Source organism: Triturus cristatus, chromosome 3_2, assembly GCF_964204655.1.
Source record: "Triturus cristatus chromosome 3_2, aTriCri1.1, whole genome shotgun sequence".
NCBI classification, from domain to species: Eukaryota; Metazoa; Chordata; class Amphibia; order Caudata; family Salamandridae; genus Triturus; species Triturus cristatus.
The window spans coordinates 922253686-922266690 of record NC_140584.1 but is presented as its reverse complement, the minus strand read 5'-3'; the positions used below and the strand labels follow the sequence as shown (position 1 = coordinate 922266690).

General features: G+C 41.9%; 1 protein-coding gene across 4 annotated transcripts in view; it reads left to right on the top strand.

The window, feature by feature from the left end:
* Positions 1–13005, top strand: part of SKA2 (spindle and kinetochore associated complex subunit 2) — a 71791-nt gene that overhangs the window by 12150 nt on the left and 46636 nt on the right. For all 4 annotated transcript variants that reach the window (XR_014980027.1, XR_014980026.1, XM_085649383.1 and 1 more), the window contains exons 2-3: positions 9708–9797; positions 12156–12332. Coding sequence is in view for 2 of the 4 variants with exons in the window: in XM_085649383.1 (XP_085505509.1) it covers positions 9708–9797; positions 12156–12332 (267 nt within the window). In the remaining 2 variants the exon portion in view is untranslated. The remainder of the gene's footprint in view (positions 1–9707; positions 9798–12155; positions 12333–13005) is intronic.

Sequence of the window (13005 nt, the reverse complement as noted above, 5' to 3'; positions counted from 1 at the left end):
GTGAAGCTTTTTTATTGCCTTTTCATCCCTTTTGAGCAAGTTTTTGCTTTCGTCTTTAAGAAGCTCTTTAGAATTTTCATTACCACAGTAATCCTATGGTGTAACGTGCCCCAGTGTCTAGCTCATGTTTGCTTCACTTGCCAGAAAGACATTCATATTTTACCATTCATTTAATCCAATTTATCAAGCTGTTCTACAACCATTATGGTGCATCAAATTGCTGCAGAGGTATGGAGTAATATCTTTTGAGATTTGTTTTAAACAATATACAAATTCTCTTTCTAATGTATTCTGTCCAGAGCCCTTTTCACGTTGTACTACTAGTGACCATACACTGAAAGCAGTGCAATGTTAAAAGGGCATTGGCCAGCCATGCTGTCTACAGAATCAAAATCTCAAGAGCTAAAACATTTTTAATTACACAGTTCTGGTTGCAGCATTTATACAACAGTTTTTCCTCCATAATGTGCAGGTCCCAGCATACATTTACTTTCTAATGGAGAAGAGTACTTTTGGAAGTAATCTTCAGTTGTCCATGGAGCATTCTGCCAACAAATGCTCTGACTTCATTGCACTACTGTACTTTACAGCTAGCAGTGCAATAGTATTGTCAAAGCATTTGAAGGTGGAGTTTACAACACTTTAATTTGTGTCTTAGATTGTGCATCAAAATATTTGATTATATTTTATTTATATGCAGCAGAAGTCACCTTTAACTGTTAATGTACTTCATATTATAATTAAGTATTTTTCTCTATTCGTGATTAGATGCTTTAAGAATTGTTAAATGCTTCCGCATTGCATGTGATTGCCAAACATAAATAGTTTGTTATTGACAGTCTCATCTGTTAAGAGTGTATTACAGTATGTATTACAATATGTTTATTACTGAAGCATATGTATAACCGCTCTTTTAATTTAAGCATTATTTAAATGAAATCTGCACGATTAATGCTTGAATAAATCAACAAAAGCGACACAGATCTCTACAAAGGAAATTTGCATTCATGCATGTAAACATGGTGTGTGCATAAATTAGGCACTCACAAGCAATGGCAGAACGTCTTTTGTGTGCGATGAAGTGCTAGTTGGGAATCTTTGCCTTGCCTGTATCTCAAACTTAAATGTCTCGGTCAAATGCTGATGTAATTCACAAGGAAACATTATGTTCTAATTGTGTATTCAGAAATCTGTTGTAGGACAGGTCTTTCTTTATTTTAAATGTCCTCTTTCAGGTTTGCTCTTAACACTACATGATTTTGCAAAAAGATCATAATAGTTTTCTTTTAATAGCTTAGGATAAGTAATATTTTTAGAAATGTGAACTAAATACATTTTTCAATTGAATGGTTTGTGATCATTATGTATGCTTATGTAATGTATAGGTTTAGATCACTAGCAATAACTGTCTAGCATTAATGATTTGAACATTAGCAGCTTGATACATGGTTTAAAAACCATTTGTATATCTGTTTACCTTAAATAGAAACCAGTAATAAAACTATAAAATGTCAACTGTCTTAACAGTGGCTAATAATTAAAAAAAAAAAGTATTTCAGTGTCTCTATTGCCTTAGGCTTTAATTTACAACTGTCATTTTAAAGATTAATATGGGTTAGACCAAGAAGGCACAATGTCTAGTCCATCCGAACTTAACAGCATGCACTTTTTGAGATTGTTTTTTGTAAATAGCTAAGGGACCATTTCATATCCATAGCGGTTGAAATTGAAAATTTGGATTGTTTGAACTTTTCTGTGACAACCAGATTCCAACCTGTTTTTTTTTCTACATCTAGGATAGATCTGTTCACTAATCCTCCGTCTTCTACAAATATAGATGTGCCTAACAGCAGGGTCACATGTTTCAATTTCAGTTGGCCCACCTCTTAATACCTCCAAGATCATTCAGATGTGTACCATTGAATTTGGAGTAAACTGGTTTTATGATCCTGCCTAAAGAATTGAGTGATGAGGTGCTGTACAGTCAACTAGTTAATCATAAACAATCTCTTACAGCTTGACTTATAAAAAAAATAGCTTTAAAATCTTTTAAGTTGTACATTGCATTTATAATTTCGAAGGGTTATCCCATTTAACTTTAAAATAGAAGTGTTTAATTAGGTACGGGGACTGGATACTTAATAGATCTACTTGTGCCATGCGGTTAGGTGACAAATTATGGCAGTGTTCTCATTGTGTCTGAGCTATAATAATAGCCGTTCTGATTGTGCCAGATCCCATTAAATCATTCTTTGGATTATATAAAGTCTCTGATTATTCATCTTTTTTATAGCAAACTCTGAACCTATCAGGGCTCTGTTTATCTCGGATTTTAGATTAGTCAAAGGCTCTGCTTATGCAGATGCTCTGTTGTCAGATTACACATGTATGTTTACTTATGTGAAAAATTGATTTGACAAAGGTTCACTGGGGGTGTGCCTGGAAGCCTGCAACGATTACACGTTTCCAGTCCTACTTCTGTACATTCTTGTCAATTCCTCTGTCAAAATTCACCAACAATGCAAGGTCATAGATCTATGGCGATCCTAAGTAACTTTGTTTACAAATTGGGGCCCACTGTTATTTTTGAAAAGAATATTGGCAGGCATCAAACCTATTTAATTAAATGATGGTTTAGAGAAATGGTGTCCAAAGTTGTCCTTTAAAACCGCTAATTGTCTTTAACCTTCCATTTTAGACCATGCCTTCTAAACAGCACATATGCTGTCTACTGCAAGACGTTCTGGGCTTTCCAAGAACATAAAGGGGCATGGGACCTACCAATTGCTTACTACAAGTTTGTTTTCTTGTCACACAGTGCCTGCTTCCTATTTCTGGCCCCGTTTGCAATCTTGTTTGTTTGTCACATAGCGCATAGTTTCTTTATCACCTCTTTCGAGCTTACTTCGTATTTCTTTAGAGCACACTGACACTAGAGGCTTTGCATTAATGAACCATATATGGACTTTCGAACATACCTATGTATGTATATCTTGCCTTTGCTTCCATTGTGTAGCACTGTAAATTGGAAGTCAAAGGGTTTGCGCTGCAGGAGGTTGAACCTCCTGCAGTGCAGACTTGTACTCCTTGACTTCAAACTGTATGTCTTGGGCGTTGGGTGATAGAAATTCCAAGCCCCACCCCTGTCTTATTGTTTATACGGTAGAGTTACAAAGTTTGTTGAGAATGAAGGAGGAGGCAGCTGTACATAAACATCTCCAAAGTAGTTATTGAGTTCTTATTGATATTTGATATTGATACGTGTTGCTAAGTGATAGGCAAATAAACTATCAAAATGTCTACAGGGGTGTAAATGTCCTATCAAAATACCTAGACGCCCATACATATTGTTTGGGGTTAAGGACATCAAGTTTTCATGTTTATTTTGTCCGTTGGACAAGTAGGCCCAACCCCTGCAGCACTTTGACTGCCATATCACAGTACCTATTGTGGATCTGGGAAAGAACATTGTTTGTAGTTTGGGTAGGATGTGTATCCATATGTTCATGATTTTCAAACTTGTATTTGTGGTCCATTGTTGCAAAGTCTATTAATACAATGAGCGCGCAAAGGAAATTCAGTGGTTCCAGTATAAAAATGTTTAAGAAATTGAGGCCTTGTATAATATTCCCAGAATGCCCTCTGGTTAGATGCAAATACTTTCAGAAACCTGCAAGCAAGATTGATGATTATTTGCTTTCAAAATAAAAAGTACATAGAAAATAGCAACCTGAAGAAAAACATTTTGCTAAAATGCAATTTTAGGTACCATTTCTAGGGGGCATAATTTAGTAAAATGTGTTTGATACATGCTAGTTTTTCCTAAACATGTTTATAATGGAAAATCAGCGTAAACCCAGTTTCGGCAAGATTATGAGGAACATTAAAATAAGCGAGCATTGGCAAATTCGATAGCTCTGGCGCTGAATACCACTGTTTTGGTTTTGACAATGCATGATTTGTTTCTTCTAGTATTACAGAAACGTTACTGCTGTAGGAGCTGCTGGACCCTCAGCAATGTAATAAAAATATTGAATCGTAAAAAAAATATATGTTTGAGTCACAAAAAGCACACTTTCCCATAGTAGTCCCTTGCACTGAAGGAGACCACTTTTGTGTATGGATGTGCTCCTTGGGAACAAACAGAATGCTGTCACTCGCAGTAGATTAAACCATATATGGAATCTGTATAATTTTAATAAAAACCTATGGGCTTCTCAAATACTAGATGTAATTGGAGGGCATTTTATTAAAGAAAGTCACAAAAGCGCACCTATGGAATGTGTCCATGCAGATTTACGAACTGCATTTTAGCATGAGACATTGCATGTTTGCCCATGCGAAAATCCGCTGAACGTTTGCAAGTTCACTTTCCTTACATCCTCTTCCTCACCCCACCCTAGAAAAAGTTCTCTTGCCCTTGTCAGGAGTACATTTTTAACCTTTCCCAGTGTGGGAAGAGATGGAGAAGAATTGGTGAAAACCATTAAACATGCAAGTTTGTAGGTGTGCTCAAAATCAAAAGGCATGCCAACCCATGAACTAAGACTTCTCACTACGTCTAACACGTTTGTAGATTTGCAAAACCGTGGCAAAATCAGGGCGTTGCTACATTACATACCATACTATAATTAATGAGTGCTGGCATAATCTGAGGGACTATTATCATAGCTCTGATATGAGATGCTGCCATAATTTTTCACCTCACTGTTTAGCACTAAAGCAACACTTTTTTTTCTTTTCTTTTCTTTAAACAGGTCAAGTAGATTCATGCACCCTGTCCCATGGAAGGGTACATATTTTCTATAATTCCACACCCCTAGCCTAGAATTAAAAAAAATGTAACATAATAAAGGTAGTAGTTCTTCACTTTATTTAGGGTTAATAACAATGTTGTAAAAATTGTTTACATGATTGCTGAGTAAATTATTAAACATTAATACGAGCATGATTAGTACTGTTTTCGTGTACCTTTTTTTTAATCTGTAATGGCAGATGAGAATTGATCGTAGGAGCGCATAGTCTTTTTTTGTTTCATGATGTTTTTATTAGCATTTGTAAATAAAACATAGTGCATTACATGATACATCAACCTGTAGACGGCTCAAGGCAATACTGAGTCAGGCAGTGCAAAAAATTCCCCGGGCCATACCTTATCTCATGTCCAGCTAACCCTGCGGGCTTAGAATGACAGGTGATACGCCAGAACTCAGTTAAGGCAACCATGACGTAAGAAAAGGGAAAGGGTGAACACAAAGATGTCATACACCGGCATCCCAGAGCGCCGACAGCCTAGAGGCCAGGACAAAGACCTTAGTACCCCAGGCCACGTGCCGGCGCCCCAGGACCCCGGCGCTATGAAGCACATCCGCGCTGCGTCGTTATGGCGTTGTTATATCTATTAGCTATACATCATGAATCGAAGATTAACAAAGAGGAACCAACCAATGAGGAGGAGGGGAGGGCAAGAAGGGGATAGCGGGGAAGGGTGAGCGAATGTGGCGGGGGGGGGGGGGAGGTTGTAACTCCCTACTACCGCTATCTAGACCCACCGTATTACCAGAGAGTGCCGCTCTGGCTAAACCAGGCACCATCTCTGGCAGCATGCGTAGTAGGGCTAAGGGCGGCAACAATGCTTTAAGCATCAGAGGCCAGGGTGTCCAAGTCAGGAAGAGTGTCTGAGAGTGATATGTGGTGTAAACAGTCTGTAGGGTTCCAAAAGCCCTCTGGATCGGTGGGGTGAACTACATCGTCAAACAACTGTAGGGCTCGGAGTCTTGGTGGCTGTAATCTAACGTTTTCCAGCAGGGCTCGAAAAATCTGAAAAATGGTACTAGTCCTGCAGGACTAGTACCTTGAAAAATCTCCTCGCCCTAACAGTGACCTACTTGACCTCCGTCTCTGAAAGCGGAGCAAAAGTGACAAGATAACAAGATTTAAAGGCATTTTTATTGCTCATTTGCTTTGTGAGCAATAAAAAGGCCTTTAAATCTTGTTATCTTGTCACATTTGCTCCGTTTTCAAAGACGGAGGACAAAAGTTAGTATGTTTTCCTACTCGCCAGAAAGGGCGAGTAGGACCTAAAAATAGCTCGACCTCATAAAATTTACCTCGCAAATGCGAGCGGTCGAGTGGATTTGTCGAGCCCTGTCCAGTCGCCCCAAGTGGTCAATCAAAGGCTTCCAAAGCTTCCAGAATTTAGTATCCCAGAGTTGAAGACGCGCCGTGAGCAACTCCATTGCCACAACATGCCATTAGCGGGTGAACCATACGTTTATGGAAGGCGTATCTGCTTTCTTCCAATAGAGGGCAACAGTTTGTTTTGCAGCACCCACCATATGGAGGCTGAGATGTCGATCACGGCATGTCATAGCTCTCAGGTTCACCGGCCTAAGGCCCAGAATGATTGAGTGGGTCCTCAGGCAGTGGATAACCTAGCACCTGTTTAATATGGCTGAGGACCTCTTTCCAATAGGTAGTCAGGAGAGGGCACGTCCACCAAATGTGTATAAAATCACCTAATGCTTGAATACAGCGCCAACATAGGGGGGACGCATTAGGGAACATTTAAGTCAAGCAGGGGTATTACCATTGAGTCATTACTTTGTAGACGGATTCCTGCTGGGGGATGTTATGAAAAGTTTTTGGGATGTCGCTCCAGAGCCGTGCCCACTAAGAAGGGGGAACGCCCGAACCAGAAAGGGACTGCCACCGCTGCTGATATGGATCAGAGTCCAAACGCTGTGAGCGCTGGAGCACTTGATATATGTGAGAAACTAGCCCCTTAAAGGTGCCGAAGGTACGTGCCAACCGCTCGAACGGCGTGAAAGGTCGTGTAGCCGCCTGCGCTAAGGAGAAGCCCTGTATCCAGTGCTTGAGCTGGATACATTGAAATCTGTCCTTCTCTGTTAGACAGAATTCTTGCTTGCATTGAGCAAAGGTTTTGAGATCACCTCCCATAAATAAATCCCGTATCGTTCTACAACCGGTTTCTGTCCAATTTGCAAAATAGGGTAGGCGACACGCAGGGGGGAACTGCGGATTGCGAGCAATTTGAGTGTGCGGGGACGGAAAAGAGGTGAGGCCCCTGCGGACTGCCGCTTTGTCCCAAATCCCGAGTACTGTTTTAGTAGGGACTGCCATGTAGGCGCTACGATGATGCGCCTTCCGAGGCAGCCAAGCATGATCCCAAAGCGTTCGACAAGTGACTGCCCGATCCATATGAAAACACACCTTTTCGCTCTCCCACGCTCCACACTCCAGAATAAAGCGGAGGTGGGACGCCCAATAATATTCTATCAGATTGGGGCAAACGAGTCCGCCCCTGTGCCGGGGGAGCATTAAGATTTTACTAGAAAAACGTGGTTTCTTACCGCCCCAGATGAATGCGGTCAGTTCGTGTTGCAGCCCCTGAATTTGGTGTTCTGGAATGGGTGTCGGTAAAGTTTGAAAAAGATAAAGGAGCTTTGGTGGTATGGACATTTTAACTGTGTTGAGGCGGCCTAACCAGGAGAGCGGCAGGGCTTTCCACTTGTGTAAATCAGCAATGACTGAGTTTTTATATTCCTGCCAATTAGCTTGCGACCAGGTAGCTAGATCCGGCGTTAAGTTGAGACCGAGATACCTTACAGACCTGGTCGCCCATTGATAAGGAAGGAGAGTCTGCAGAGTCGTAATCTCCTCAGCCGGGACCGTAATATTAAGGACCCATGATTTTGTGTGGTTAATTTTAAGCCCTGAGGCTTGCCCATAGGTTTGGAGCAGCGTATGTACCGCCGGAAGCGAGCGCAATGGATCGGATAAAGTAAGAAGTAAATCGTCGGCAAATAGGGCAATCTTATGTTCGATACCCCCAAGAGAAATACCACGAATATCAGGGGACCGGCGCACCGCAATGGCGAGAGGTTCCACCACAAGGGCAAACAATAGGGGCGACAGGGGACAACCCTGCCGGGTGCCACTGCAGATGGAGAAAGGCTGCCTAAGCTGACCATTAACTCGTACTCTGGCTAGCGGTGATCTATAGGGAGCCATAATACGCACTGTCATCAGAGGACCCAGACCCACTTTTCGTAGAACTGCACGAAGAAATATCCAGTCCACCCGATCAAACGCTTTTTCAGCATCTAGCGAGAGCAGGCAGGCCGGTATCCTCCAGTGCCTAGCCTTCCCAACAAGATGGGCTACTCGGCGCACATTGTCTGCCCACTGGCGTTGGTGAATCAACCCCACCTGATCCGCTTAATTGAGATTGGGTAAGTGAAGGCTGAGCCGTTTGACAAGGATTTTGGTGTAAAGCTTAAGATCCGTATTAAGCAGGGCAATAGGACGGTAGGAGGAGCAGAGTGTGTGGTCCTTCCCCAGGTTTTGGGATGAGGGCAAATTCAGCCATCTCCTTGTCCGGAGAAGGCCCGACTGATTCCGTGAACGAGTTGAAGAGGTGTAAGAGATATGGTTGCAGTTGCGGCAGAAAGGCGCGATAAAACGAAACCGGGAGCCCGTCGGGGCCAGGTGTTTTACCTAATGGAAGGTCCTTCAGAGCACTGGTTATTTCTTCCAGTGTAATACTCTTCCAGGAGCTTGGAATGAGGCTCACTCAGAGGCTCCCAGGCACATGCGTCCAGGGCGGCTGATATCCGATCCGGTGCGGGTGGATCACTAGTGTAGAGAGTCGCATAATAGTCATCTGTGATGGCCCATGACACGTCTCCCAGCTGTAGTTTTGCAATGTGAGCTTTGGCCGCCTGCGTTCTCAAGCGACGCGCTAGGACAGTAACTACCCTGTCCCCACCGTCATAATAGCGCAGTCGTTACGCAAGTAGAGTATGTTCAGCCTTATTTGTTCTATGCACACAAAGCTGGCCTCTGAGGACAGCCAGACGCCTTTTGTGCGCTGCCAAAGGGCGCTCCTGATCATCTTCTCGAGCGTGAGCTTATTTTCGTACAACCGGGCTTCCCGTGCCCTAGCGATGGCTATGGACGTATGGGTACCACGTAGCTTTGATTGCGTCCCATAAGACAGGGAGGGAAGTCTCCGGTAAGTCATTAGTTTCAAAATACGCTCTGAGATTGCAGCCTGAAGCTCCTCCCTCTCTACCGGATCTCTAAGAATATGGGACGGGAACCGCCATCTATTAGGCCGTATCGGGCGGGAGAGACGCTCGTGTAAAAGTAACTCCACGTGCGCATGATCAGAGATCGATATACTGGAGTGAGACGCCAATAAGGTATCATTGGTCAGAGAGTGGGACACGAAGAGAAAATCAATGCGAGAATATGAGCGGTGAGCATGGGAGTAGTAACGCATAGTCCTTTTTAAGAGTTAAACAAACTATTAACTTAAATGAATGACGAGTTCTAAGAATATTTATGTCTGAATTGGTAAGTTTGTTGGTTGGCCCTTTGAATTGCTGAGTAAAAGGTGCATTTTGTAACAAATGATTGCAGATGTTATCCAGATTTTGTCAGTTTAACTCCCATTTAGATCCGCTCTCTAGTTGAAATATATACTTTGATAAATGTCCTAAATAAACCATCAATTTGTTGCTCTTGATTTTGAAAATCAAGGTCCACTTCATACTATACAAATAAAATGTACTCTTTGAATATTAAGTTGTTAATTTCCAGTGGTTTCATTTGGATGAGGTGTACAAAAGTTTTTGGTAGGCATTTCTGCAAGAAAGTTTGGTTCATTGTGCATATTTTAGTTCCAGAAAGCTGAATCCGATCTGAATTATATCGAACAGAAATTGGAGTTTGAGATAAGGAAGTGTCATCCCGATAGTCCTCCATCACAGGTAAATGTCACCCTGTTGTTGCTTTAGTGTTAAGCTCTTCAAATAGTGTTTAAATGGTATTTTTGTCCATGTATCAATGTACACAAATATCACTTTGTTTCTCTTAAATAGCTATTTTGATCCATTCAGCCAGGTAAGATTTATGCATATCCTATATCTTAAAGTTGTCACTTGTAGTAAAGCCACTGTCTTGCCCTTTACAGCAAACGCATGTGGCTGCTTTTTAGAGGTATATCACCATTATCAGTAACTTATTGCCACCGGCAATACTGTATGCTTCCCCACTCCCTTATCTTACCTACCCACCCCCAAATTATGCATTGGTAGGCACAGTGTACCTCCGTCCAACCGATGTAAATCACTCCTGCCTTATTACTCTATCACTTTAGAATAGGTGTTTGTTGTGCTATGTTTGAGGTCGTCGCAGGATGGCACCTGTGGTAGCCTGGGTCCCAATCCCTCTGTTCTGCCATGCCTTTTTCAGACACAGTTCATCTTCTGTCTTCTCTGACAAAGAATGGAACACTACCATTGTTTCAAGAGTTGATTACCTTCCCAGAAACAGTTAATAACCACACATTTACCATCATCCTAGAATTTAGGCTACTTCCTTTTAGGAGTGGGTTGCCAGGGACTACTGGTCCCAGAGCCATGAGTTGTGGTCTGCTTTGCACCCTCTGTACCGTAAAACCTTCCCAGAGTCATACCCTCTTATTCATGTTAGGGCTCCACTTGTTTGCAAGAAGAAATCACACCATGGGCGGCAAGGAATTCATCTTCTTATTTTTAACGAATTCCTTTCTGTATCACTTATATATGAAGGGAATATTTACCTTCATGACTGTATAGTTAGTTTTATTGGATTGTAGACTTCGGGAAGTAATTTGGCTTTGTTGTATACAAACATTTTCCTTCTTTTTCTTTCCTTTTTTTCAAACTGTTTTTGTTTTTATTGTGAAGTCTTTCATGAAACAAACACAAGGAGAAGATGGATGGAGTGCTGAAACTATTCAGACACTCACCCCAGTCACAGATCTGGGTTGAATCTATTAATCATTCTTTGGCTCACTATGCCACCCCCAGTTTAGACCCAGCCATATGCAAATCAGTCTTGACCCTGTGCCTCGTGGGAACAGTCCAGTCCGAACTGCCTGCGCTCGTCCTCCCTGGACCGGAAACAAGCATCCTGGGACTGATTTTCAGGGTAACACCCCACATCAGCCAGGCTAGGTTGAATCCAGTGGCAAAGTGAGCAAGGGACCCACGTCAGGGAATACCCTGCCAACTTTGGGCCTGCAAAGCAAACACATGGAGATGATGGACGGAGTGCGAAAACATTTCAGACACTCACCCCTAATCACAGATCGGGGTTGAATCCATCAACGTTCTTTAGCTCACGAGGCAAACCCAGTTTTGACCCAGCCATACGCAAATCAGTCTTGATCCTGTGCCTCATGGACCAGGCCAGCCCGAACTGCCAGGCCAGGTCCTCCCTGGACCGGAAACGAGCATCCTGGGACCAGTTTCAGGGTAACACCCCTCATCAGCAAGGCTAGCTTGAATCCAGTGGCATGAAACCACATCCTCATTATAACAGTGGCCAACATCATGGTGTCAGAAATGAGTTACCACAATTGGAAGGATAAAAGAGAAGCAAATTTAATAATTGAGAAATTAAATGGCTTCTGGATTAAAAGTTGTGAGAGAAACCATGCATCTCAAAATTAACAAAGCAAAACAGGCTAAATGTCTTAAGAATTAAATCCACATAATTCAGCTTAGGAACAACAACATGATTTCTGAGGAAAATATAAGACCAGCAGTAGAGAGTTCTGCATATACTATATCCAGCTTGTTATTCAACAACTTCTTTATTGCACAATCTGCCATTAGCATAGCTTTGCAGGTCATTTTGGTAGTTCAGGGTATGTCCATCCAAACAAAACCTTCTCTGACCTGAGTCCAAATCTGTTTCTGACCTCAGGTGGTCTTGAGTGAGGTAGGTTTCAATGAGTGGTATTTTGAGTTTTTGTGAATCTGAAGAACTATACAAAATCTTTTACATAGTTCACATTGGCAAAAGTTTATTACCTGACAGAAGTAAGTTCTGTTGAATGCCTTTAAAGCGTGTTATTTTCTTAATCAAATGTTGTTGGTTATTTACAGAGTTATTTAGTGTGCTAGCCTTTTAGCTTCAACATGGATCACAGAGCTTCATCGAGACCTATTACACTGAAATATAGGGTGTTAATAGATAGCATAAGTGAGCTGCTTGTTGCGGTGTTCTGTTGAATAATTTGCCATGCATTTTGATATCTTAATACGGCCTGTTATGACCATTTGTGAATTTTAATGTAGGAAGATCCTGTCAAACTGCTGGAACAGTTGTCTGCAGCGAAGTTACGATATAAGTCTTTATCTGCACAGTTGGATAAAATAGCAGTGGAGCAGAAGGAATCAATTGCCAGCATTCAAAGTACTCTAGCGAGCACAATGAAGATGGTGCAGCAGCTGCAACAACATACTGATCTTGAGGTAATCGGATTGTGAAAGTAAAGCAAAGAAAATGTACAAACAACATCTTAAGCATAAAACAAAGCTGCCAGCCAGGAGCGTGAGATTTTTAGTTGCTGCCTTATTTTTCTGTTTAAGGGTTGACTCCCACAATATCATACCTAGTCTATGGCCCTTAATTTGTTTCCTCACTAGTAAGTTCAGTCACCTTAAAGGTAACAACGTCTGCCGACAAATTGAGTCAAAAATCATCTAACCAAAGATGCAGATGCCCAAGAAGAGGGAATAGGAGGATCCTCTCGTTTAGCAACATCCGTGTCTAGTCCTCTGACGCTTTAGTGCCCAAGTTGAGGAACTTGAGAAGAATATCAAGAATGGATTTCAGTTGAGAGGAATGCAAACTGTTGAAATCCATAGGTTCAAAATCTCCTTCCCAGGTATTAACCTTTGCAACTAGTCTGAAGAATTTGGGCACATTCTGTATTGAACAGCTGGAAAACATGTAAAATGAAAAAAATCTACAATGGTGGCTTAACATCAGTTGTTCCTGGTGCTCAACAAAGGCAACTTGATATGCTTCACAGACTTCCAGGCTGCCTACTTTCATATTCCCATCGCAGTGAAATGGCTGCTGTTCGTTGCAAATCAGTACTCCCACTTTAGGGTGCTTCCCTTTTGGTTTAAAGCAGATCAC